Source organism: Mustelus asterias, chromosome 18 (genome assembly GCF_964213995.1).
Source record: "Mustelus asterias chromosome 18, sMusAst1.hap1.1, whole genome shotgun sequence".
Classification (NCBI taxonomy): Eukaryota; Metazoa; Chordata; class Chondrichthyes; order Carcharhiniformes; family Triakidae; genus Mustelus; species Mustelus asterias.
In genome coordinates this window covers 78,193,502-78,221,391 of record NC_135818.1, presented here as the reverse complement: position 1 = coordinate 78,221,391, position 27,890 = coordinate 78,193,502, and the positions used below count along the sequence as shown (strand labels likewise).

At 43.8% G+C, this 27,890-nt stretch overlaps 1 protein-coding gene across 2 annotated transcripts in view; it reads right to left on the bottom strand.

Annotated features, from left to right (window-relative positions):
* The window catches only part of LOC144507289 (latent-transforming growth factor beta-binding protein 2-like), a 447,226-nt gene that overhangs the window by 85,932 nt on the left and 333,404 nt on the right, over nt 1-27,890 (bottom strand). For both annotated transcript variants that reach the window (XM_078234343.1, XM_078234344.1), the window contains exons 21-23: nt 20,212-20,334; nt 18,274-18,399; nt 7,705-7,830 (exon numbers count right to left, since the gene is read on the bottom strand). In XM_078234343.1, coding sequence (XP_078090469.1) covers nt 7,705-7,830; nt 18,274-18,399; nt 20,212-20,334 — 375 coding nt within the window. The remainder of the gene's footprint in view (nt 1-7,704; nt 7,831-18,273; nt 18,400-20,211; nt 20,335-27,890) is intronic.

The window sequence follows — 27,890 nt, the reverse complement described above, 5'->3', positions numbered from 1 at the left end:
CCCCTGGGCATGGGCAGCCTGGAAGTGCCAGCCTGTGCCTCCTGGCATGGCCCAAAGGGCAAAGTGCCCATGCCCAAGGGCCACTTTGGCACTGCCCATCGGGCATTGGGCAGTGCCAAGGGGGCAGGGCCTAGGGGGCAATTGGTGGGGGTGGGGGATCCCGCTGCCACTCTGCATGGCCCGGGAATTGACGTGGGGACCGCAATCGAGCAAACGAGGAGACTGACAGATCAGGGCCACTGCGCATGCGCAGAGTTCCGGAGCTGTCAGATTCCGGCATGAACAGGCCCCGCCCCTTGGGTTTTTAATGAGACTCACGATTGTGACCTCTGCATTGCACAGAGTGGGAGATTCAGGTCTGAAGTTGCATTGAAAAATCAGTCATGATCTCGACCAATTTTCTCACCAATTCAGCACTTTTGGGAGAATTACCCCCAAAATGGGACATTTGGGGCAGAATGCTCCCAAAAAAATCCTAAGTATTGAATTTGCAGGAAAACTGGAGTAATTCACGCTGTTGTTTTCAGTGAGAGTTCAGACTAGAATCTCTCTCACTCTGTGCAACACAGAGGCCACCAGCGTGAATATCATTAGATTTCAGGGGTCGGGACCTTGTCCCACCCGGGAGGTTGAAACCAACGGGCCTTTGCACATGCGCAGTGGTCCCACACTGTCAGCCTCCCATTTGCTGGCCAGTTCGATCGCTGGTCAGCCTGGGACCCCTGCAGTGCTGCTCCCTCAATGCCCCCATGGCCCGATCGCGGCCACCCTAACCATTCCCAGCCAGCATCAACCCCCAGTGTCCTGGACCACCCCAATCTCCAGCCCCCCCTACCCCCAACTGTGCCAATCCACCCCACCCCCCTGCAGGCAGACCCCCCTCCCGGCTGACACCTCACCCCCAGCCCGTCCTGATCGCTGGCCTCCCTGCTGCGCCCATCGATCCCAATGGAGAGTAGCAGCAGGAACCCCCACCCGCACCGATCGCCCTAGACCCCGCCCCATCAGGCCCCATCCCAATAGACCCCGCCCCTTGTCACTGTTCCATGCCCAATGGGCAGTACCAAGGGCATTGGCACCTTGCCCCTTGGGCAGTGCCAGGTGGCACAGGCTGGCACTGCCAGGGTGCCCATGCCTAAAGGGTACCACTCCCCTGCTGTCCGACCCCCTGAGAGCCCCTGATTGCCTCCCCCTTTCACTCCAGTGGGGTCAGGCCCACTAGCTGCCTGGAAGTGGACAGCTACTGTAATCCCCACGAGAGTGAAACACTTTGGCACGGTGGGAGAGGGTAGCGGACCCAGGCAATCCTGTCCCGAGCCCGTTAATTACATTAAAATTAGATTTAAATAAAGATTTAAATGACTTACCTGTCGTCCTGCCGGTTTCCAGCGTAGATCTGATGGCACCGGAAATCCGGCACTGGGAGATGCATGCACGGCCGGAACACATGTGAATCCCGCACATGCCCAGCCGCAAGCTTCTCCCACCCTGCTGTGCTAGAAAATTAGTGCGGCAGGGTGGGAGAATCGACCCCATTGATTATTCTAGCCTATTTTATGTATTTAATAGTTTGTTGATTAACTTTGACTAAAATCTATTCAATATTTCCTAGGTCAGACCCATATGTTGTTGGTTAGGTACCTGTAATCATAGAATCCCGACAGTGCAAAAGGAGGCCGTTTGGCCCATTGAGTCTGCATCGACCACAATCCTACCCACGACCTCTCCACGTAACCCCACATATTTAGCCTGCTAATCTCCATGGCATTAAGGTAATTTATCAATCCACCTCAACTGCATATCTTTGGACTGTGGGAGGAAACCGGAGCACCTGGAGGAAACCCATGCAGAAATGGGGAGAACGTGCAGGCTCCACACAGACAGTGACCCAAGCCAGGAATCAAAACCAGGTCCTTGGCACTGTGAAGCAGCAGTGCTCACCACTGTGTTACTGTGCCGCCCCTAATGATGCACACTCACAGATTTTATCAGAAGCACAAGGGGTATTTATTAATAAGGAAAAACTGTACAGAAGCTAGCAGCTCCAGGCTGCTATTAAAGTAGCTCACTGGCTGCCCCAGTCCCTACATGCCTCTGCCTAAGAGAGTGCTCCAGCCCTGATGTGATTATCCACTCTCAGTCCCAGTTGATCTCTCAAGCCAGGTGTTGCCCTTAAAAGGACAATCCTCACAATCACCACAGGACCAATAATGCTTTGTTTAAAATAGATGAAGTTTGAGATTCAGACACTTGCTCAGTGAAGAAAGAAAGATTCAACAGGTTTTGAACAAACAAAAATAAATTTAGCTATATAAGGTAAGAAAGATAAAGCAATTTACAATATTTATCTTATACTCTAACACTCGGGGTAACTATGAGGTACATTTGAATTAAGAAGCCAACTATGATCAAATACAACACTACATAACAAATGGCAGATATGACCAAGACACAGACACCAATTTCTTAACAACCCACCCAAACATCAGTAACATTGTGACTTAACCAATCTCACTGAAACTCTGTTTCTCTCATAAGAGATTCCAGTTTTCACCTCCAAGGTCAAACCTTGGAATTCCTCCAAACGTTGCCCCAACTTGAATGGCGCCAACAAGGCCCACCTCACAGGGTTTCAATCTCATCCCCCGGAGTTCTGTTCCCCATGATTCCTGAGTATGTACTCAAGCACCAACTTACAAGTACAATTTCAGATCTTTGGTCACATCGAACAGAACATTACTGCTCCAAAGGAGTACCTTTTCCTCAACGACTCGCAGAATAGAGTCACCAACCAGTAGCTGATTTCTTAGATCTTCAGATTCTTCTGAACCCTCCTTGACTATCAGGGCTTACTTTGATCCCTCTTCACCCACAGCAATTTTCCTATTTGGATCCTTTTTTCTCTGCTCCCCTCTTCTCTACTGAACTGGGACCTCGTCCTGTTCCCTCTCTGCGACTCTTCTTTTGGGATCTCTCCCTGTCTCCTCTCCCTTAATCCTGCCTGGGACTCTTCTTGATGACGCTCTGCTCCCAGTTACCTGACCCAGGTTTTTGCACCACTTGTCTTCTAGCCTGGGCCCTGGGCCCAAAGAAGTAAAAATGGCAATCTGTGCATGTGCAGCCCACTCCTTGTCTGTGCATGCGCAAAAGCTCCGAGGCCCGTCAGGAGTTGAACTCCCCGGCCTCCACTCTCAACATTAAGGTTCATGACAGCTACCATTCATTGTGCACCTCTCACTGAAGTTGAATTCCTTCCCAGGTGTTTTCACAAAGCTTGAAATCCAAAGGACTGAGCTTGTCAGAAATTTGACAACTACTTTACAGAAAATGTCCGTGACTTAACAAAAATAGTGGTTGAAAGGTCAAATTACATTTTTAATTGCCTTATTGAAATTTTCTGTTGATAACTAAATAATAAAGAAACAAACTATTATCACTTATTTTATTATCCAGTAAGGCAGATAATAAAAATAAGAAAATGATCAAAGTTGTTCCTATATAGCAATTTCTTGTGAGTGGTAGTGTTAATGTGTTCAGAAAGGCAAAATTAAAACAATACAGGTGTGTCCAACAACTAATTATACTGGCAGCCAATGATACTAAAAACCAACCAGATGAGGTTTTTTTTACAGTTTATGTCCACACACAAAAATGCTTAATACAAAATGTTTGAAGATGACCCCTCACTGAACTACCCATTTTTTTCCATTTTACATCATGATCCAAATCCTCTCATCTCTAATTTACAGGTAACCAGTATTTCAATTTAATCTTCCTTTGACAAAGTTTATTCAACATTTGAGCTACTTGCTTTAGTCAGAAATATAATTAAAGCTATTTTAATTTTAAAACACGATCATTGTTGGGTTCTTGATTATACCCTTTTGGTTATGAAGTTATTGTACCATCGCTTGAAATTTTCTGTGCCATATTTTACAGAATGTATTCTAAAGCACAATGTCAAATACTTGACTCCTAAGACTTCCAAATAGGGTTGACTAGAGTTTATGACTTTGGATTTTCAAATGCAAAGTAAATCCTCTTGTCATTTTACTGACTCACTATCTTAATTTGCTAAGGTTTACAAATGCAATGAGTAAAGGTGTCACCTGGCAACCAAAGGAAATGTTAGTTCCTTAAATTGACATCAGGGGTGGGATGTTCTGGCCACACTTGTTCCAAAACCAGAAAATTCCACCCAAAGTCCGCCCCCCCCACCCGCTACGATTCTTGTGGTGGGCGGGATGGGAAAATTCCAGTGGAGGACTCCAAATACTTAAAATCAAAATACCTATTTGAAATATATGCATTATGCAATAACTACATTGCACAGTATATTGTAATTGAGAATAAACACAAAATCTCATTCTTCTATCATATCTAATAACATACAAATCTATGACCACATCACGTCTTATATTCTCAATTAAATCAATTGGCTTTGTGACTGGAAAATCATGTCTCACGAATTTGATTGAGTTTTTTAAAGGGGTAACCAAGAAGGTAGATGAGGGCAATGCAGTCGACATTATCTACATGGACTTTAGCAAGGCCTTTGACAAGGTACTGCATGGTAGGTTGTTACATAAGGTTAAATCGCATGGGATCCAGGGTGAGGCAGCCAATTGGATCCAAAATTGGCTTGGTGACAGAAGACAGAGGGTGGTCATAGAGGGTTGTTTTTCAAACTGGAAGCCTGTGAGCAGCGGTGTGCCTCAGGAATTGGTGCTGGGTTCAATGTTATTTGTTATTTATAGTAATGATTTGGATGATAATTTATGGGGCATGGTTAATAAGTTTGCAGGTGACACCAAGATTGGTGGTATAGTGGACAGTGAAGAAGGTTATCTAGGATTGCAATGGGATCTTGACCAATTGGGACAGTGGACTAATGAATGACAGGTGGAGTTTAATTTAGATAAATGTGAGGTGATGCATTTTAGTAGATTGAATCGGGGCAGGACCTACTCAGTTAATGATAGGGCATTGGAGAGAGTTATAGAACAAAGAGATCGAGAAGCACAGGTTTATAGCTCCTTGAAAGTGAAGTCACAGGTGGACAGGGTGGTGAAGAAGGCATTTGGCATGCTGGGTTTCATTGGTCAGAACATTGAATGCAGGAGTTGGGACATCTTGTTGAAGTTTTACAAAACATTAGTAAGGCCACATTTGGAATACTGTGTACAATTCTGGTCACCCTCTTATAGAAAGGATATTATTAAACTAGAAAGAGTGCAGGAAAGATTTACTAGGATGCTACCAGGACTTGATGGTTTGAGTTATAAGGAGAGGCTGGATAGACTGGGCCTTTTTTCCCTGGAGCATAAAAGGCTTAGGGGTGATCTTATAGAGGTCCATAAAATAATGAAGGGCATAGATGAGGTAGATAGTCAACCTCTTTTTCCAAAGGTAGGGGAGTCTAAACTAGAGGGCATAGGCTTAAGGTGAGAGGTGCAAAAAGGTCCAGAGGGGCAATTTTTTCACTCAGAGGGTGGTGAGTGTCTGGAACAAGCTGCCAGAGGTAGTAGTTGAGGCGGGTACAATTTTGTCTTTTAAAAAGCATTTAGACAGTTACATGGGTAAGATGAGTATAGAGGGGTATGGGCCAAATGCAGGCAATTGGGACTAGCTTAGTGGTAAAAACTGGACGGCATGGACAAGTTGGATCGAAGGGCCTGTTTCCATGCTGTAAACCTCTATGACTCTATAATTACATTTCTAGTAAAAACAGAAAATGCTGAAAAATCTCAGCAAGCCTGACGGAATCTGTGGGGAGAGAACAGAGCTAATATTTCCATTCAGACTCAAAATGTTAGCGCTATTCACGCTGACGCTACAATTCAGAAAGCCCATCAATGCCTCTACCTCCTCAGGAGGAAATTCAACATGTCTGCTATGATTCTCACCAATTTTTACGGATGCACCATAGAAAGCTGGATGTAAAAGCAAAATACTGTGGATGCTGGAATCTGAAACAGAAAATGCTGGAAAATCTCAGCAGGTCTGACAGCATCTGTGGGGAGACAATAGAGCCAACATTTTGAATCTAGATGACTCTTTGTCAGAGCTGATGTATTTTTCCGGATGTATGGCTCCTGCTCTGACCAAGACCGCAAGAAAATACAAAGGGTTGTGAACGCCGCCTAGTCGATCATGCAAAGCAGGCTCCCATCCATTAACTCCATCTACACTTCCCGCTGCCTCAGAAAAGAAGCCTTCTTCCGTCGGGAAAAAGATACAAAAATCTGAGATCACGTACCAACCATCTCAAGAACAGCTTCTTCCCTGCTGCCATCAGACTTTTGAATGGACCTACCATATATTAAGCTGATCTTTCTCTGCATCCTAGCTATGGCTATGACACTATATTCTGCACCTTCTCCTTTCCTTCTCCCCTATGTACTCTGTGAACGGTATGTTCTGTCTGTATGGCGTGCAAGAAACAATATTTTTCACTGTATACTGATACATGTGACAATAATAAATCAAATACTGTCAGACCTGTTGAGATTTTCCAGCATTTTCTGTTTTTGCTTCAGATTCCAGCATCCACAGTAATATGCGTTTATCTTTCGAATAAAACTGAGAATCTTGAGCAGCTGCCTGATTTTCATTTAGTCAGATTGACTTGGGAGCCATTTAGAAATGGTCAGTGGGTCCCGGTTCTGGGATTCCTGACTCCATTACCAAGCTGTCAGATTTTTGTGAGTGCCTTGAAAATGTGCAGGCTCTTTCTTGTCAGAAGCCCACATCAAGCACTCCTGTCCTGGCTAAACCATTACGGAGATAGGTATCTCCTACTCCTCTGCAAATTTTATGGAGTCGGGACAGATTATTAAAGAATTGTGGCACATGGTCCTTCTTTATGTATTATTGGCTGAGAGCCCAGATATCTATTATAATAATAGAACCCCTGCTTCCCATGGAAACATTGTTTGATTGACAGGTCAGGCTCTTAGATCGCTTTTGGTCTATTTCATAATGTCTGTTGACATAACTTAAGTAGTTTCAAGTTTTGTTTTTGAAACTTCAAAGCACCTCGATGTTTGACATTTTTATTAACTTGTCCGGACTTTTTTTAAGTATAAGAGAAAGTGATCAACGGATTATGTTATTTTAAATCATTTTTTATACATAAAACTTTACATGGAACTGTCCATTGGTTCTAGAAAGACTACAGAGGATCAATGGGTACGAATGTGCAGAACTTGACATGAGGGGACATGTGGGGTGGTTGGAAGGGCAGAGCTTGGTATAGGGAACGTGGGGGACATGGGGGATGGGTTGGAGAAATAGATGAGGCAAAGGGAGTGTTTGGAAGGTGAAGACAGTGTGAGGGGTGAAACCTGGGGACTTTTCGATTTTATTTCACTGGGACAAAGCCCTATGACATTGAGGTAGCCTTTTAAACAACCTAATACAGCACTTGGCAGTGCCTGAGACTTCTTCCTGGGTGGGCTGGCACAACACCAGCTCACACTTGGCCCCCAACAATGCAGATCCCGCCTTTGCAGGCAATTTTGCATGGGGCGAGTATGCCAAGTTTGTAATTTTCTCAACTTCCCCTACCCACCTAGAGGATGAAAATCCAGGCCAGCCAATCAAGATTCAGTGTTCTGTGAGATAAAATTGAATTCTATTGAATGTTAATTTCATATTAAAATGATTAGGATATAAATGTACATGTTTACTATGATGTCTTACCTTGACAGCCTGTATCATCAGGAGTGTTTTCAAAACCTCTGGCACAAATGCAGAAATAGGATCCTTTGTTGTTCATACATTCTCCATTTGGACCACAAATGCCCTTGCTCAAGCATTCATCAATATCTGCAACAGGATATTCATAGCAAAGTTAGAAATACATGGAAAACTGCAGAAAAATCCCTTCACCAATTTACTGGAAAGTGAAACAAGTTACAGTCAACTCCCACCTATCATGGCCCCTATCACGAATATGTTTACCTGCATGAATCTATTTGTGTATTCAATCATGGTTCGTGATCCTGAAATTTCGTTAATCCCCGATTTAGCATATACCAGTGCAGAAGACATTACAATAAATTACTTAACTTCAACTACGCACAAAAGTGTAAGAGTACCAATGACTTCCACTTTACTAGACATATTACTGAATTAGTAGAAGGAAGGCTAAACTCTGACCTTTTCCTCATCTTTCCTATGTGGAAAGTGAACACTGTGCTTACACCATCTAATTAATTGTTCATGATCTCGTCCTCTGTGAGATTTTGCAAGAATGATGAGACTGGACCATAATTAACTATTGCTGCAAAAAGAGGCACGCTTTTCTTCTTGCACCCGTCACGACAGGTGCAAGAATGCCCAATTTCAAAGGCAGCAGAAAAGATACTGCATGAAAAAAAGAATGCTCAGTGGTTGGCAAGTCAACTCTGATTGCTTGAGGCACTGCCATGGAGAATGGGCCAGAGAACTATTACTCCCCCCATGTTTTTGATTAATTTAAAGAAGGTACAATAACTGGACATATTCTTTTTGCTTACAGAGGACAGGTCCCTGGATATGAATATTTGTAGTTTCTAGAATGTGTAAATGAATTTTTGCAAATCCAACTGATATTCTTAAATTAGTTGTTAGCGTTTAAATTAGTTGTCAGTATCTTAAATTAATTGTTAATCCTTAGCACACTCAGGATTGCTCAGCAATTGCTGTCCAATTGCAGAATCACATCTAACATTAAATATCATATTCTGAGTTTTGCACGCACAGGTTAGTTGAGTAGATTCAGTACTCAGCAAATTGTGAACTGCCAAAGGGGAATACTGTTTTATATGATCCACCAATCATATGATCAATGTATCTGGCATCACACTTGCACTGAAATTCATTTACCACACTACTCATTTGTGTGGTAGGCAAAATGCTTTTTTGACTTAATGGTCATATCCTTATCCTGAAAAATACCACTTGGGATGCTACTACATTGTAACAGCATGGAAGGGCTAGCTTCATCTGTTGCTTAAACTTTTGAGATATCTTACTCTTCCAGGGTAATTTGAAGTAGGCTGTGCACTTTTCAAGTGATGGCCTTTTGCAAGTTGCATGATACACAGTAAGAAATGATTTAATTGGATAGCCATTATCCCACAAGATAGCTTTGATACACCCTATTTTGGCATCAAGCTTGCATGGTGATCAAATTGCTCTATGAGATTTCCAACATGGCTAATTTTGTAGCACATGGAGCAGTAGGAATTCCAATGAGCATAAACGGCCAGGCATGTGATAGACAATAGCAGAGAACTCATTAGCAGATTTCAAGAAAAGCATGCCAAGAGCTGGAGAGCACTTTGTTACACTTCACTGAATGGCCAAGAGAAGCCTTTCCTCCATCCTATTTAAATTGCCAGACTGAAGACTGGATTTGCACATTCAAAGTGGGAATCAGGAGTTGGGAATTTTCCTGACCCTGTAATTCTGCCTCCATCTTGACAGTGCCTGCCCACCACATTTTCATGCTGAGGAGGTGGGCATAGGCTGGAGGCCCATAACCTTCCCAAGCAGATCTGCAGTGGCAATGGAGGCAGGTGAATGCCAACAAGGAAGGACAGCTCCGTCCGCTGGGGTATTTCTTCTCAACATGGTTAAGTCGTCTAGCCTTCATCCCTCACCCACATCCCATGCCCCCTCTGTGCCATCCATATTGCCTTCATACCACTGCCACCTCCATACAAAAACAAAAGATAGAAAAGGGAATAAGAAAAGTGATAGGCAGAGAAACCAAAGACAAAGTTCAAACAGGGCTATAGAGAAAAATATTGGGAGCAAGGCAAACAATGTTAAAAAGACAAGCTTAAAGGCTCTGTGCCTTAATGCGTGGAGCATTTGCAACAAAGAAGATGAACTAATCGCGCAGATAAATATAAACGGGTACGATATAATTGGGGTTACGGGGACATGGCTGCAGGGTGACCAGGGGTGTGAATTGAATGTCCCAGGGTATTCAACATTTAGGAAGGACAGGCATAAAGGAAAAGGTGGTGGAGTGGCACTGCTGGTTAAAGAAGAAATTAACACAAATCGTGAGAAAGGATATTGGCTCTGACAGTGTGGAGTCTGTATGGATAGAATTGAGAAATACCAAGGGGCAAAAAACATTAGTGAGCATCGTATATAGACCCCCAAACTGCAGTGGTGATGTTGGGAATGGCATTAAATACGAAATTTGTGATGCATGTGCTAAGGGAATATTGGTGATCATGGGTGATTTTAATCTGCACCTGGATTGGGCAAATCAAATTAGTCACAATGCCGTAGAGGAGGAATTCCTGGAGTGTATACAGGATGGGTTTCTTTACCAATATGTGGCGGAACCAACTAGAGAGCAGGCCATCTTAGACTGGGTACTGTGTAATGAGAAGGGAATCATTGCCAACCTAGCTGTACAAGACCCCTTGAGGATGAGCGACCATACATGATAGAATTTTTTATCAAGATGGAGAGTGAAGTAGTTGATTCGGAGACTAGGGTGCTGAATCTTAATAAAGGAAACTATGAGGGTATGAGGCATGAGTTGGCCTTGATAGATTGGAGAGAGTTACTTAAAGGGATGACAGTGGATAGGCAATGGCAAACATTCAAGGAACGCATGGGGGAACTGCAGCAACTGTTTATTCCTGTCTGGCACGAAAACAAAATGGCTAAGAGCGCCAATCCATGGCTTACAAAGGAAATTAAAGAGAGTATCCAATCTAAGGAAGAAGATACAGATTGGACAAGAAAAATAATAAGTCTGAGGATTGGCAGCAGTTTAGAATTCAGCAACAAGGACGAAGGGATTGATTAAGCAGGGGAAAATACAGGATGAAAGTAGGCCTGCAGGGAACATAAAGAGTTTCTATAGATACGTGAAGAGAAAGAGGTTGGTGAAGATAAATGTAGGTCCCCTACAGACAGAAACAGGGGAAAGTACAATAGGGCACAAAGAAATGGCTAAGCAACTGAATCCATATTTTGGTTCTGTCTTCACAAAAGAGGACACAAATCAGATGCCAGAAATGTTGGAGAATGCAAGATTTAGTAAGGGGGAAGAATTGAGGGAGATCAATATTAGTAGAGAAATGGTCCTGGGAAAGTTGATGGGATTGAAGGTGGATAAATCCCCTGGGCCTGATTATCTACATCCCAGAGCTCTAGAAATTAGTGGTCATCTTCCAGGATTCTATAGACTCTGGAACAGCCCCTGCAGATTGGGAGGTCAGGAATGTCACTCCAATATTTAAAAAGAGAGGTAGAGAGAAAATAGGGAATTATAGGCCAGTAAGCCTAACATTGGTAGTGGTGAAAATTCACGAATCCATTATCAAGGACTTCCTAGCAAAGCATTTAGCAACCAGTGGCAGGGTCAGACAGAGTCAGCACGAATTTATGAAGGATGGATGTTATCTATCTTGACTTCCAAAAGGCCTTTGACAAGGTGCCTCACGGGAGACTGCTGAGTAAAATAAGGGCCCATGGTATTCGAGGCAAGGTACTAACATGGATTGACGATTGGCTGTCAGACAGAAGGCAGAGAGTTGGGATAAAAGGTTCTTTCTCAGAATGGCAACCGGTGACAAGTGGTGTCCCGCAGGGTTCAGTGTTGGGGCCACAGCTGTTCTCTTTATATATTAACGATCTAGATGACGGGACTGGGGGCATTCTGGCCAAGTTTGCCGATGATACAAAGATAGGTGGAGGGGCAGGTAGTATTGAGGAGGTGGGGAGGCTGCAGAAAGATTTAGACAGTTTAGGAGAGTGGTCCAAGAAGTGGCTGATGAAATTCAACGTGGGCAAGTGCGAGGTCTTGCACTTTGGAAAAAAGAATAGAGGCATGGACTATTTTCTAAACGGTGACAAAATTCATAATGCTAAAGTGCAAAGGGACTTGGGAGTCCTAGTCCAGGATTCTCTAAAGGTAAACTTGCAGGTTGAGTCCGTAATTAAGAAAGCAAATGTAATGTTGTCATTTATCTCAAGAGGCTTGGAATACAAAAGCAGGGATGTACTTCTGAGGCTTTATAAAGCACTGGTTAGGTCCCATTTGGAGTACTGTGAGCAATTTTGGGCCCCACACCTCAGGAAGGACATACTGGCACTGGAGCGGGTCCAGCGGAGATTCACACGGATGATCCCAGGAATGGTAGGCCTGACATACGATGAACGTCTGAGGATTGTGGGATTATATTCATTGGAGTTTAGGAGGTTGAGGGGAGATCTAATAGAAACTTACAAGATAATGAACGGCTTAGATAGGATGGACGTAGGGAAGTTGTTTCCATTAGCAGGGGAGACTAGGACGCGGGGGCACAGCCTTAGAATAAAAGGGAGTCACTTTAGAACAGAGATGAGGAGAAATTTCTTCAGCCAGAGAGTGGTAGGTCTGTGGAATTCATTGCCACAGAGGGCTGTGGAGGCCGAGACGTTGAGCGTCTTCAAGACAGAAATTGATAAATTCTTGATTTCTCGAGGAATTAAGGGCTATGGGGAGAGAGCGGGTAAATGGAGTTGAAATCAACCATGATTGAATGGTGGAGTGGACTCGATGGGCCGAATGGCCTTACTTCCGCTCCTATGTCTTATGGTCTTATGGTCTTAAGGGAAAATCATGCTCGACAAATCTGTTGGAATTCTTTGAAGATGTAACTAATAGTTGACAAGGGGGAACCAGTCGATGTGGTATATTTGGACTTTCAGAAATCGTTTGACAAAGTCCCGCATCAGAAATTATTGTGCACGATTAAAGCGCATGGGATTGGAGGAAGTGTACTGAGATGGATAGAAAACTGGTTGGCAGAGAGGAAACAAAGAGTAGGAATTAATGGGTGCTTTTCAAATTGGCAGGCAGTAACTGGTAGGGTGCCCCAGGGATCGGTACTGGGACCCCAGTTATCTACAATATATATTAATGATTTGGACGAAGGAACAAAATATAACATCTCAAAGTTTGCAGATGATACCAAGTTGGATGGGAGGGTGAACTGTGACGACGATGCAGAGATACTTCAGAATGATCTGGACAGGTTGGGTGAGTGGGCTAATCAATGGCAGATGCAGTATAATTTGGATAAGTGTCAGGTTATTTACTTTGGAAGCAAAAACAAGAAGGCAGATTACGACCTGAATGGCTGTAAATTGGGAGAGGGGAATATGCAGTGGGACCTGGGTGTCCTTGAGCACCAGTCACTGAAGGTAAGCATGCAGGTCCAGCAGGCGGTAAAGAAGGAAAATGGCATGTTGGCCTTCATTGCGAGAGGTTTATGTACAGGAGCAGGGATGTGTTGTTGCAATTATACAGGGCCTTAGTGAGGCCACTGCTGGAGTATTGAGTGCAGTTTTCGTCAACTTTTCTGAGGAAGGATGTTCTTGCTCTCGAGGGAGTACAGCAAAGGTTTACCAGGCTGATTCCGGGGCCGATGTATGAGGAAAGATTGACTAGGTTAGGATTGTTTTTGCTGGAGTTCAGACAAATGAGGGGGGATCTCATAGAGACTTATAAAATTCTAACAGGTCTAGACAGGATAAATGCAGGCAGGATGTTCCCAATGGTGGGGCAGTCTAGAACCAGAGGTCACAGTCTGAGGATTCAGGGTAGACCATTTAGGACGGAGGTGAGGAGACATTTCTCCACCCAAAGAGTGGTGAGCCTGTGGAATTCATTACCACAGGAAGTAGTTGATGCCAAAACATTGAATGTATTCAAGAGACGGCTGGATATAGCACTTGGAGCAAATGGGATCAAAGGTTATGGGGAAAAAGCAGGATTAGGCTGTTGAGTTGGATGATCAGTCATGATCATAATGAATGGTGGAGCAGGCTCGAAGGGCCAAATGGCCTCCTCCTGTTCCTATCTTCTATGTTTCTATACCACCCAGACACCTTCCAAACCCTGATATGTGCTCCATTCTCAGTCTTCGAGTGTCTGTTAGGTACCTTCCCACATTGCACATCAATTTGACTGTTCAATCCTCAGTGAAGTACATGCGATGGAACCATTCCAATGCCTGCCAAGCCCCATTAAACAAAGGTCATTCAATTGGCAGGTATGGATTGTAATCAGGCTGGTACTCTGATTGACTGCAACTGCCGGAAGCGGGATAATGATGCAAAGCTAGGGCAAAGCTTGTTCTCCAACTATTGAGTTTTTGACCTGCTGTTGCGATGCCTCCACTGCAAGGGGGTCGATTATGAAATTCTGTCGATAGAATATGCAATCGATTTTGCAATGGTATATCCACTGGGTCAGCAGTTGCACCAAGAGAACAATGAATCGCAGGATTTGGAGAACATGCCCTTTGGCCATTTCCTGACAGGCTGAAATTCAGCAACACCTTCAATATGTGTGCTGGAGTGTCCACACCCATCATGTGTCTTAATTTTATTAATTTGTACAAGGTTTAGCATTTTTTCCCCTTGTATGCTAATTTTGAATTCGAGACCTTAAAATTGTAAAAATGTTCTTTTGCAATTTTTAGCATATTTGAGCATACAATCTCATCTGATCTTTGGTGCAATAACAAGAGAATGTTGTATTATTGGAGATGTGCAGCTGTTCATGCCCCACCGCCACTGCAAGCAAGGATGGAGAATTTGGCGCTCAGCCAAATCTCCATTCACTGCAGCGGGACCAGAGAATCCTGCTGGCGTGAACGGCCAGAGAATTCCAGTCATAATCTTTTTGGATAAGATATTGAACTAAGGTCTTGTCTGCCTTTTCAAGTAGATATCAAAGACTCCAATGGAAGGGGAGCAAGGGGGTTGGCCTGGTGTTCAATCAACACCATTAAAAACAGTTAACTTGGTCATTTATTCCACTGAAGCTTGTGGGATCTTGATGTGTAAAGTTTCATTGCAGTGCCCAGGGCTTTCCAAGCCCTTTGAGCATGAGGTTAGAGATGGGAAAGTTAGCAAAATGATGTGGGTGGCGTGCCTGACACCTTTCCACCTCCATGTAATTTTACTAGTGGTGCAAAAGGGGCAGACAGTGTCTGTCCAGAGTCCAACTGAGCCATTTAACTGGTTAGGTAAAAGTGCTTAAAAATGAAACAAAATTTTTTCAAAAAAGTACAATTTTTTAACAAAAAAAATACTTAAAAATATATATATTTGATCTAGCATATTCCACTTATAAACTAGTCTCTAAACTATAAATCAAGACAGGGCTTTCTACATGGAATGATGTGTGCAATCATTGATAACATATATATTTGAACCATTGTTTTAAAACAATTGAGGCTAAAAATTTCATGTTACACATTTTCAGGAACAGGGATCCAGACAGACAATTATCTCGCACCTGGTTGAGGTGATACAGGCAACACACAAACTTAATTATGCCTGCTCCTCTGCATGATTATGGTGTATCACCTGGTGTTAAACATGCTGCTGATTGACTGCACACTCAGCAAGGGGCCTGGAAGCATGTATGGCTACCATAGGTTTTTGCTCACTTACAATTTTTGAAAGCACCTTCCACCTCTTGAAGGGGAGGTGGCAGCACAGTAGCAAAGTGGTTAGCACTGCTGCTTCACAGCACCAGGGACCCGGATTCGATTCCCGGCTTGGGTCACTGCCTGTGTGGAGTTTGCACGGTCTCCCCATGTCTGCGTGGGTTTCCTCCGGGTGCTCCAATTTCCTCCCACATTTTGAAAGACGTGCTGGTTAGGTGCATTGACCTGAACAGGCACCAGACTATGGCAACTAGGGGAATTTCACAGTAACTTCATTGTAATGTTAATGTAAGCCTTACTTGTGACTAATAAATAAACTTTACTTTCCTGACTGCAGCAGCTAGTGTACTGTTCGACAGAGTGTTTCAGAGAAGCAATAATAGTTCAAATGGAGCACCCCTAACCCTCCCCTCCTGCATTTATGCTCTCAGATATCCAATTCCAGCCTCAATATGATTCATCCAAGGATGAAGAGCATTGTCGCTTTTTCTTACGGTTGCAGCCACCAGTTTAGATGCTGTCACAATGCAAATGTTAGTGGAAACCACAGCAGGATGTAAAGAACCACCACCGTTATGAAGATGTGGTATATAAAATATTAATTTATAATGCGATCAGCTGGCTATACATTTGTATTGAACATTTTTGAAAGAAAAACGTCTCCTGAGAAAAGTACACTGGCTCCAACAGCTACTATGCATTTACGATGGATATAAGCTGCTTTTATTGAGACGCAAGGCAAAATTCTCCCACCTGAGGCTAAGGGGGCAATCTTACCAAATAAGTTCTCAGTCCGGAATGGGCAAGTTCAAATCTGCGGCCATATGCACTCAGTGCATGAAAATGATGTGGAGATGCCGGCATTGGGTTCCACTCACCTGATGAGCAGCGCTCCGAAAGCTCATGATTCCAAATAAACCTGGTGCTGTGAGACTTCTTACAGTGCATGAAAACACGGCAGAAATGGTTTCTCGCCTGTCGAGGGAAGGGGCAGGGCTTAAGTCACCTGAACATTGGCTGAGAGCAGCAGAGGGTGCCATTGTGCATGTGTAGGTCCCTAGCAGCAGAGAAATGTCACTCAGCCTCTGCTGCTCTCAGCCAGCGTCCATGGCCTCCACACAGCATCTCCCCAGTTACCGCGTGGGTTCGTAGCCTATCGTGACACACTCCCACCTGACCAAATTGATTGACCCCATGACCCCCCGCAATCGCCTGCCTGACCCGCCTTCCCACGATTGCCAGCCAGATCGTTCCGCCATGGCCAGCCCCAACCGTCCCCCACCCTCCCACCCCCCTCCACCCCCTATCGATCCCTAGCACAGAGTGACAGCAGGCACCCCTGGTCCCCAAGTAGATCCCCCTATGGTCCTGCCCCCTCGGCACTGCCAGTGTCCGGTGGGCAGTGCCAGGGTGCACAGTGGGCACTGCCAGGGTGCCAGGCTGACACGGCCAGAATCAGGCATGGGTAGAGAATTCTGGTCAGGCCTTCAGCTGCATCCCATTAGCAGGATGTTGAAACCTCTCTCATCAAAGCTGAGCTGTTTATAATTTGAAAAATCCACAAGATGACCTCATTGCTGCAAACTGAGAGTTCTCAAATGAGAATTCCGGTCAGCCAGTTATAACTGCAGACCGACTGCTCCATAGTGGAAAGGGTCCCTTCAGCTAGAAACAAACTATTGGACAATCCATGAAATTATTTTTCTGACTTTACTTGTTCTTTAGCCAAGTATTTTAGATTTGATGTCCTGCAAAGTTTTATCTCTATTTGTTCATGCTTAGGATTTTTTTATGTTTTTGGATTTTGCAGTATTGGGTAGTTAGATATATTTGTACATTTTAAATCTTTTATTAATAATTTATGATTCTTTACTTGAGTGAGTTTTTGCTTGTTAACTTAAGGAACTTTGCTGGCTAATTTCTTCTATCGAGCTATACACAATTGAATATGTACTAAATTGGCAATATCATCTCTCTTAAATTCAAACTCTGTTATAACCAATTCAGGAGTGGGACAAAGAGGGGAGTTAGTTCATCCCTGTTGATCTGGACTTACACTATGCATGAGTGGGGTGTAGCCGGGCCAGCTTGAAAAGATGTCACATGTGCCAGCTCCCCAAAAGATGAAGTCACAAATGAGTTGTGCTGAAAATAACTCAGACAAATGGAACAGCATAAGGAGAAGGCTGAGGGGCATGCACATCAAAATGCTTGTTGCAGGTCTGCCAGAGAGCCTATTGTTATTCACCATGAGAATGAAGGAGTCTGGCTCCAACTTGAATTAAGGCTTCATGCAGAAGTTGGAGCCCATCATTTTCATTGTGAAGTACACTATGGATCCAACGGTGAAGCAGCATCTGGGGCACGATTTTCCCAAAAGAAAACTATGTGCCCTACAGGCGGGAAAACAGGAGTTTTCCCTCTCGTGACTTGAGCAGCACAGCAGGCCAGGAAAATCGTGCCCCTGATGATGTTTGTCTTAGCTTCCATTGCAGCACCAGCAGAAGCTGCACAGCATCTATGCAGTAGAAGATCAAGCTGAGATCATGAGGTGTCTCCATGCTGCCAAGCAAGTCCAGCTTGGTGCCATATAGGATCATACTGTTACCATCATGACTGCAGATACAAGCGCAACAAAGAGATTTGCAGATTCTCACAGTACTCCAGCAATCTGTTCTTCAACACATTACTCAGGTTGCTGAGCTGATTCCCTGGCCAGTGGAATTTTCTGTTTTTATTTCTGGCCCCTGTCCACGTTCAACTAACTTCATATTTCAAGCATAAAATTACATTATCTCATACCTACCTTCGCATCTGCCTCTGTCTTCTGATACTCTGTATCCAGAATTACAGGATGAACATGTGTAAGATCCCTCAGTATTTGTACAAAGTCCATTAAAACAAACATCGAGCGATGCACATTCGTCAATGTCTATAAGATAAAGCACAGTAAATTGAGTTGAAGTTTTTTTCCTTCCCGATTTAAGAAAAAAAATTGTTCAATCGTAATATCCCCCCCAAATACGTCATATCGATGGGAACACGGGAGCAATCCGTGTTGGTCTGTTAGGTGTGCTCCAGACCACAAACCAGTGGTCCAGACCACTCAAGCCACTTTTTGGGAGAGTGGGAAGTTGCACACTTGTACTTGGGAGGGAGGGACCTAAACACACTGGTGACCCCGCCTGCACAGAGCTCGGGTGCCATTTTGCAAGGGTAACTCGATCTCAGTGCGCTGGGAGATCACCACTCTCCCCCAATGGACATCAGGAACACCCCCCTCCTCCCCTCCAGTTGTTGATATGTTCCCCCATTCTATCCCCGACACAGGTCGCCGGCATTGGGGCCCTCTCGCTGAGTCCCCATGCCTGACCCCCGATATGCCCCCCATCATGCCCCACCCCTGCACAATCCCATCTCTCCCCCTGCATGATCCTCCCTGTCATAGCCTCCCCCCGCATTGTTTTCCCATCAGAGCCCTCAGTCAGGTCCCAGCTCCATGTAGGCTCCACCCCCTTGGCACTGTCCCTGGCACACTGGCCATGCCCAATTGGTACTGTCAGGTGCCCAGAGGCACTGCAGTATACCAAGTAGGCACTGCATTTCCTGCATTGAAGGAATATTGGTGTGGGTAAAAAGAGTACGCAAGAGTACGCATTTGGAATACTGCGTCCAGTTCTGGTCACCACACTACCAGAAGGATGTGGAGGCTTTGGAGAGAGTACAGAGGAGGTTTATCAGGATGTTGCCTGGTATGGAGGGGCTTGGTTATGAGGAGAGATTGGGGAAACTGGGGTTGTTCTCCTTGGAAAGACGGAGGATGAGGGGAGACTTAATAGAGGTGTATAAAATTATGAAAGGCATAGATAGGGTGAACGGTGGGAAGCTTTTCCCCGGGTCGGTGGTGACGTTCACGAGGGGTCATAGGTTCAAGGTGAAGGGGGGGAGGTTTAACACAGATATCAGAAGGACATATTTTACACAGAGGGTCGTGGGGGCCTGGAATGTGTTGCCGGGCAAGGTGGTGGAGGCGGACACACTGGGAACGTTTAAGACTTATCTAGACAGCTATATGAACGGAGTGGGAATGGAGGGATACAAAAGAGTGGTCTAGTTTGGACCAGGGAGCGGCGCGGGCTAATTGTTCCTTGTTTCTCGTTTCAAGGCTTCATTCTATGATCATCTTGCTGGTGCCAGTACAGAGCGAGACTGCGGATAGTTGGGAACCTGTCTCGGGGGCAGGGAATTCATATGGTGTTCGTGGAAGTGGAAATGACTAGGGTTGGGAAGCATTTTCCAATCAGGGCCAGTGTGATCTCCTGGACTCGTTTCGATCGCCTCAGGGGGTCGGAGAGGAATTTCCCAGATTTTTTTTTTCCCCATATTGGCCCTGGGGTTTTCACTCTGGGTTTTCGCCTCTCCCTGGAGATCACATGGTCTGGAATGGGGGGGTGGGGGTGAGTTAATAGGTTGTGATGAACAAAGCATCGTAGCTGTGAGGGACAGCTCGGTGGATAGGATATTGGTATGTAGATAGGCTGGAAAATTGGGCGGGGATCCTGGATTCAGGATTCAATCCTGGACCGGGGAGCGGCGCGGGCTTGGAGGGCCGAAGGGCCTGTTCCTGTGCTGTATTGTTCTTTGTTCTTGTTCTAAGATAGTTTTGTTGCATGGGCCATATGTACAGAGCTCCTGAGTTAAATGGTCTAAATCACACTGCATTTATTTAAAAATGTTTGCATACCTCTGCAGCTCTTTAGGTCTGTCACAGGTTCAAAACCTTGGTTACAATTGCATCTGTAGGATCCATCCATATTGATACAATTTCCATTGGCACAAATGCCAAAGGTTAAGCACTCATTCTCATCTGAAACAGGCACAAAATCATAATAACAATAGGGCAGTAGGGTTCCACAGTTTAAAAAAAATTATTGCAGAAGGATTCAATTACCTGAGAAAAACAACCAAAATGCACATGCATTTTTCACTTAATCTCCAGTAAATAGTCATAACAATTATTGTATTTACAATTAATAATCCACAAAGTTGACAAGAGTAGCACTGAAATAATATAAAATGAAAAGCCTCCAATGGTAACATTACTAAGAAAAGAAAAAATGTTTCCTTTATTCTATTTGTTCCATGAAGCACACGCCATCAAGAATATCTGCACTGATCCCAGCTGGCAGCACTGCATCTTGGACGTTCTCAAGGACTGAAATCATTAACCGAACAAGGAAATAACAGGGTGTAAGCTGGCTTCTTGTTGCACTGTCAGGTTATGCCAAATCTACTAAATCACACAAGTTACAAAGCAGTTTTGTTTTAATCACACAAGCTACAATTCATTTTTGTTTTTTCTGCTCTTCCTCTTTCCAGTCATTATTTTGCTCTTAAGAAGCACTGATTCATGTTGGGTAAAGTTTTATGATTGTCATAATATCTCTGATATCCAAACCAAACTACTTTTCACATGTGTTCCAGACAATAGAGTATGGATACTTTTTTTTAACTATAAGGAAGCATCATTGAGGGTCATGCATTATCAAGGGAAGAAACCCTAATTTGTTTGCGCATGCCCTGAGGTGCTGGGACAAATACTAGCACTCCTATTGCCAGCCTGGTAGAAATCAGTTGACTCAATACAGGCTAAAGATAAAGCTTCCTTTCGATGCTACATGCCACTGTTCTATTGTCAAAATTGTGCATCTCATTACTTAGTGCTATTTCTTTTTACTTGTTTCTGGATGTCGGCCATGTTAACAAGGCCCCATTAATTGCCCATTTTAGTTGCAGAGGGAAGATGGTAGGGGGCCTTCCACTTGACCACTAGTTGAGGGTGTTCGGTATGGAATATTTGGCTGTTGACCGAGCAACATTGAAGGCAGGCGATACAAGTCCAAGCTAGGATAGTTGTAACATAGAGTTGATGCTATTCTTGTCCCTTTTGGTGGTAGAGATTGTACGGAGAACGATACAATCACAGTAGCCTTAATGGGGCCACCATCATTACAGGGGTATAAAAAGAAGGCCCATCCTAGTCTCAGGTTAAAGGGAGATGGACAAAAATGTGATCTTGTCTTCATCGTCTACATTCAGAGAACCAATTAAACAATTTAAAAATATGCTTCCGTCCTTCTTTTCCAATCTAGGTCATTAGCATAGATCAAGAATAGCAGCAGTTTCAGGGGAATGCCATTATATATTGTTCTCCGGTCCACGAAAAATCTGACCTTAATGACAGTGGTTTTAAAAGGATGGTGACAGTGCTAAAGCAAAGGAAAATATTAGTATGGCTAAACTAGTGAGAAATTGGATTGGGATGAGTTGTAGAAGCAGATGAAACTGAAGAGGCTAGGGTTTGGGCACGATGGAATTGTGCAAAGCCTTAGGACTTCATTTTCTTTCCAGCATTTGAAGCCTGACACCTGAACCAATTTTGGGTCCTGAACCTATCGCGGATGTTGGAAAGACAAAGCAGTTATAGCCTCTGACTTTGATGCAGGCAGCCTATTAATTGGCTGGAGGGCACATTTGGCAGTGAATTAGTACCTGTAGGAACAGGAATGGAGGAGGGACTGTGCAAGTATAGATCACCATAGCAACTATTATTGTGGCTATCATCTGACTGAGGGAATGGAGCTGTGATCGCAGAGGAAAGACAAAGGGACAGCAGCCAGAGTAGGGCTGTCCTTCGCTTTGCAGATGCTAACCTGGAGATCTGGCTTGAGGCAATGAGGGCAAGGAGGGAGGTGCTCTTCTTAGAAGGTCTGCCTCCGAGAAGTCTCCTCAAATCAAGCAGGTATAGAGTGAAGTTGCTGAAAATACTAGGAGGTGAAAAGTGGTGGAAAAACTGGGTCCACTGCCAGAAAAAGTTCAATGACCTTCTTCCCTTGCCAAGTTGAGTGCATCGCCAGAACATCATGACAGGCCTCTGGGTATTCAAACATCGTAAGAGTTTTAACCACACCAGGTTAAAGTCTGGAGACAATACACACCTCTCTTTAACCTGTGCTTAATGCTCCCTCCACTCACATTGTCTGTATCTTTAAGACCTGGTTGGCTGTAGAGACTTGCATTCTAATCAGTATTCTGTAACTTGATTTTGTGTCTCTGTGCCCTGTTTGAGAGCAGATTTCCACTCCATCTGACGAAGGAGCAGCGCTCCGAAAGCTAATGGTATCTGCTACCAAATAAACCTGTTGGACTTTAACCTGGTGTTGTTAAAACTCTTACTGTGTTTACCCCAGTCCAACGCCGGCATCTCCACATCATGACTATTCAAACATCAGCAGACACACCAGCTGAGAAACCAGAGGAGCATGCTGCACCTGAACGTATGAATCACGTGTCCAGGCTACTTACTTACTCCCAGCAGGGTTCGGAGCCATAGTGTTCACAGGATCATAGAATCCCTACAGTGCAAGAGCCATTTGGCCCATTGGGTCTGCACCGACCCTCTGATAGAGTATCTTCCCCAGATCCTCTCCCCTGCCCTATCCCTGTAACCCCACACATTTACTCCACTAATCCCCCGAACCTACACGTCTTGGGACACTCAGGTTGAGGATATATGCAGCTTCGCATGTTAATGAACTACTGGCATAGGCGACAGGGACAAACAGTACCTTATCTATCTCTTTTGTCCATGTGCATCTCAGTTGCAAGCAAAGGCACAATGGCTAGTGGGCCTGCCTCACCTAATCTGAGGCCACAATGTAAGCATGGCCAACAGTGGAGGTCACCACATTAAACAAAGCACAGGGTGCTTCACTAAAGTTTATTTCACCTGACAATGCAAATATTGCTAGTCATGTGAACTTGCTTGATTTAATGGTAACACAGGAATAGAGGGAAGAGGCTGTGAAGGGAAACAAGTATCATTGAAGAGAAATAGTGAAACCTATGGATCATTGATTACCAATAAAAGGTTGAGCTTAAATGGAAGTGCTCTCCCAGGTGTCTCAACATGAGCTCCAGACCTTGTTGTCTCCTGATTAGAAGAGTTCAGCCAAAACATGCCTGAATCAAATGATCCCTGAAATTGATAACATTCTGGTGAGGACCACAAGTCCTGTGCTGACCCAGGCCACCTCTGTATTCTATATCTTCCTCTTCCTTCTCTTCATCTTCCGTGTCCAGCTCCTCCTCTTCCTTCAATGAGCTGTATCATTTCAGGAGATCACCTCTTCAAGGTCCACTCCTTCCCAGAGGGCTATGTTATAGGGAGCACAGCAGGCAACCACCACCATGTGTGATACCTTTCAGTATACAGCCGAGTGCCACTTGACTGAACCAATCTTCAAAAGTCTACTGGTTTACCTGGTAGTCCTTGCATATGGCTTTGGTTGTAGCACCTCTGTGACACTGTCTCGTGGTCTGATAAAGATGTGAGTTCATCTCTTCAAGTGATAACCCTTGTGGCCCTAGAATCCATCCACAGTGTTTGATGGCAGAATGAAAAGATAATTAGCTGCAGCAGCCTTAACAGTCAGAAGATGAAAGATCAGCTGCCAAGAAAGCACAGCAATGCATTAAGCTCTTGTTGTGGTTGTGGATCAGTTGAACATTGGGAGGGGTGTGGCATGCTGAGATGAAGCCCTTCCTCTTGTTGAATCTCACTGGGCAGTCAGCTGGTGTCTTGATGATGACATCAACTGAAACTGATGATTGCTTGTACTTGGGAAATCCAGTGATAGAGGTCAAGCACACTGTTCAGATGTGGCCCCATCTGTCTGGAATTTAATTTACTGCCCAACTCCTGCACATTGGACATCAGTGACCTGTGAGATGCAATGATGTGCAGCCATTTGTGAGATGTTGCCAAGATCTACTGGTGATCCTTAGATGAAGCTGGAACCAAAGACGTTCATGGCCAGAGTGATTTTGATGGCAGGGAATGGCAAGCAGTACTGTGAGATCTTCTTAAGGACCTCAACTACCATCTGTTGGATAGTGGCACTGGTCTCCGACATATCTGGGTAGTTTTGTCTTTGGCAAGATCCTATGCTAAGGGTTAAGTCTCTTTGCTTTCCGGTCCCTTGTCCCTCCTTATTGACCACCTCATGATATGGCTCTGCTTCTCCAGCTGAGTTTGCTGCTTCTCATCACTTTTGTATCTAAAATCTCAGAATTGCACTCCCATTGCCATCAAATGTCTTCCTTACACTCACTGATCTCCCTATTATTTTTAGAAGCCCTACTCCTTTCTCATATGTTCCCCTGACGCTAAGAGAGTGAAGACAGATTGCACACTCACATAGAGTCCAATCACTCTGCAACTTCTGCACATCCGATGGCACCTGTGTGTCAATTGCTGAGCTTCCCTCTCAGCCATGTTCCTTTTAATGGACACTTATAAGCTTATTCTGTGGCAATTACTGGCCTTCCCCTATCCTGATGAAACTTGCTAGTGGCAGTAATGATGATGGGAATTCAGCATGCTGGTTAGTGGTGCTATTTTTGTGCTCTCTGCCCACGTTCCAGCCTCTGCCAGGATCTAAATCCTGCCTAGCGAGTCTAAATTACAAAATACCTGCAAATGAGGAAGGCTATCTTAACACATTAATTTAGAACCACCTTATTTGCTCTCAATTGTTGCATCTAGCTATGTTCCAAATGATTCCAAAGTTTCCATCTTTATCAATCTGCTCAGAAGCCCATTCCAAGATATTGTTTTGCATGGAAATCCTGATATGAGATCGAAATTATCTTTTAATAGTGTGTATTCTTCTTAATTAATTTATAATATTTCAGATTCCATTTCACTGTGATGATGGATTTGTTTTGTAGTTTGGGAATATGACATCCTGTAAAGAAGGTTATGAGTCTGTGTATGCGTGTGCCAATGATTAATTAAACAGGGAGAAGGTTAATCGAAACAGCTTGTCTGTGAGAGCTAGAGATAAAAGGGTTAGGTGCTAGGTGCATGTATTTGTAATGACAGGGTAATGGTGAGGCTGGAATTACAGTTAAATAGGTTAGGTTTAAAATTTGCATTAGGAGATAGGTTGGGATTTAGCATTTCAGCTGTTAAATTTTCAAAATGGAGTTTAGAAGTGACAAAGGGACTTTTACAACTTGCAAACATTTCATAAATAAACAGAAGATAGTTATTAAAATTTTATTTGCCCAAAAGTGGAGGCAATAGGAAAACATGAAAGCTTTTTATATTTTGGAAAAACTGAGTTCAAAGAGGTGCTTAAGGACAATGGAGTCTGAGCTAAAAGTGGAAAACAATATTTAAGGAAAGAGTTTGTGCTAAGTTGGGTGGCAGTGTGTGGAAGATGTCCTGTGACCAGCTTTGTGCTAACAGTAGGCGTGAAATCTGAAACAGTCATCCAGTCAAACTAAAAGAGTCTTTGTTTCAGAAAACATATTGTTTCTGAACTTTCTTGGATTTCCACAGCAAAACAGAAGTGTTTGAGAAGTCGTCTGGTATTCCTTTATTAAAGTAACAGCAGTTTCTGCCTTGGGTAATATTACTGGATTTTCAGTTAAAAATCTATACAGGAGTTGTTGTCAAGAACGTAGTAATTGTGTGTTCTGACCAAGTGATTTTCTTTGGGGTGGGGGTGGGGGCGGGGATGCTTTCTAAGATTGTTTTAACAGTGTAACTTTAATTTTATGTGCTTAAGTTTTCTTCGATAATAAATCTAATTTTTCAAAATCCTAAAGGTGTTAATGGAGTTCCATGTTTCCGGGATTAGTAGCTTTTCTGCCTCATTTTGAAAATGCAAGTAAAAAGATTATGACCAGTAAGATAGGTTTCCCTCTGGGACCTGACTTGCTAAACAAATAATATCTGCTGTGGTCAAAACAATGACAAAATACCTTATTACACAATGTGCATCTTTATAAATCACTTCTCAAATGCTCTCTTTCCAGGCAGCAAAGCTCAAATCTCTTGAATCTTTACATGTAACTCAGACTTCTGATAATAGAATTCAGTCTTATGACTCTTCTCTGTACTATATCCTGCACTTACTATGTCAGCCATGGTTTAAATGATAGTATTCCTCAAATCTCAGTCAGAAACTTGTGGGTTCAAGTCCCACTACCGGACTTGAGCCCAAATGACCCTCCAGTACAAAATAGGGGAAATGCTACACAGTTAGAGGTGATGTCTTTCAAATGAGACATTAAACACCTGCCTACTCTCTCAAGTGATGCAAAAGATTCAATGACACTATTTCAAAGAACAGTTGAGGAGCATCCTCAGTGTTCTGGCCAATATTTATCTCTCAGTCAATCTAATTGTTGTTACATAATTGTTTGTTACATTGTTGTGTCCAAATTGACTGCGGCATATCCTACAGCAATCTTCCATTGTCTGCTTTGGGATGTCCTGAGGTCATGAAAGGTACCCTATCAATGTTGTTTTGTTTTGAGTATCTTCTTTATTTCTTGGTGATGAGACCTGTATATAGTAATGAAGATATAGTTGACCAGAGCATTGTACAGTTTGATCACAACTGGCTTAACTGATTGGGCCAAATTACCTGTTTCTGTGCGATACATCCTACGTAAATTGGACTGTTTGGTTATATAGATTTCAACTCCTCAGATAATGAAGCAGTCCATACCTGCATGCAGCAAAATCTGGGTCACATTCAGACTTAGGCTGATAAGTAGCAAGTAACATCGTGCCACACAACTGTCAGGCTATGATCACCTCCAATAATGGCGGCATGGTGGCACACTGGTTAGCACTGCTGCCTCACAGCTCTAGGGACCAGTTTGATTCTGGGCTTGGGTGATTGTCTGTGTGGAATTTGCATCTTGTCCCCTTGTCTGCGTGGGTTTCCTGCAGGTGCTGTAGTTTCCTCCCATTGTCCAAAGATGTGCAGGTTAGGTGGGTTAGCCATGCTAAATTTCTCCTTCGCGTCCCAAGATATGTTTGTCAGGATTAGCAATGGTAAATGCATGGGGTTATGGGTATAGGAAGAGGGCGGAGGGGAGGGCCTCAGTGGGATGCTCTGTCGGACAGAATGCCAAAGGAGGAGGGGTAGCCCTGACATTAAAGAATGCCATAAGAACATTAGTGAGAAAGGATCTTGCCTCAGAAAATTGTGACATAAATTAATTATGGGTGGAAGTTGGGATCAGCGAATGTCGGAATACTGGTGGTAGTAGATGGACTATTGGGCTGTGCATTAATGTTGCTTTTTGTGACGGGAATTGAATACAAAAGCAGCGAAGTTATGTTTCAGTTATGTAGGATGTTGCTGAGACCACATCTGGAATGCAGTGTACAGTACTGGTCTCCTTTATTTAAGGAAGGATGTAAATGCATTGGAAACTGTTCAGAGAATATTAACTAGACTAATACCTGGAAGGGATGGACTGTCTTATGAGGAAAGACAGGCTAGGCATGTGTGCTCTGGAATTTAGAGTAAGAGAAACTTAATTGAAACATGCAAG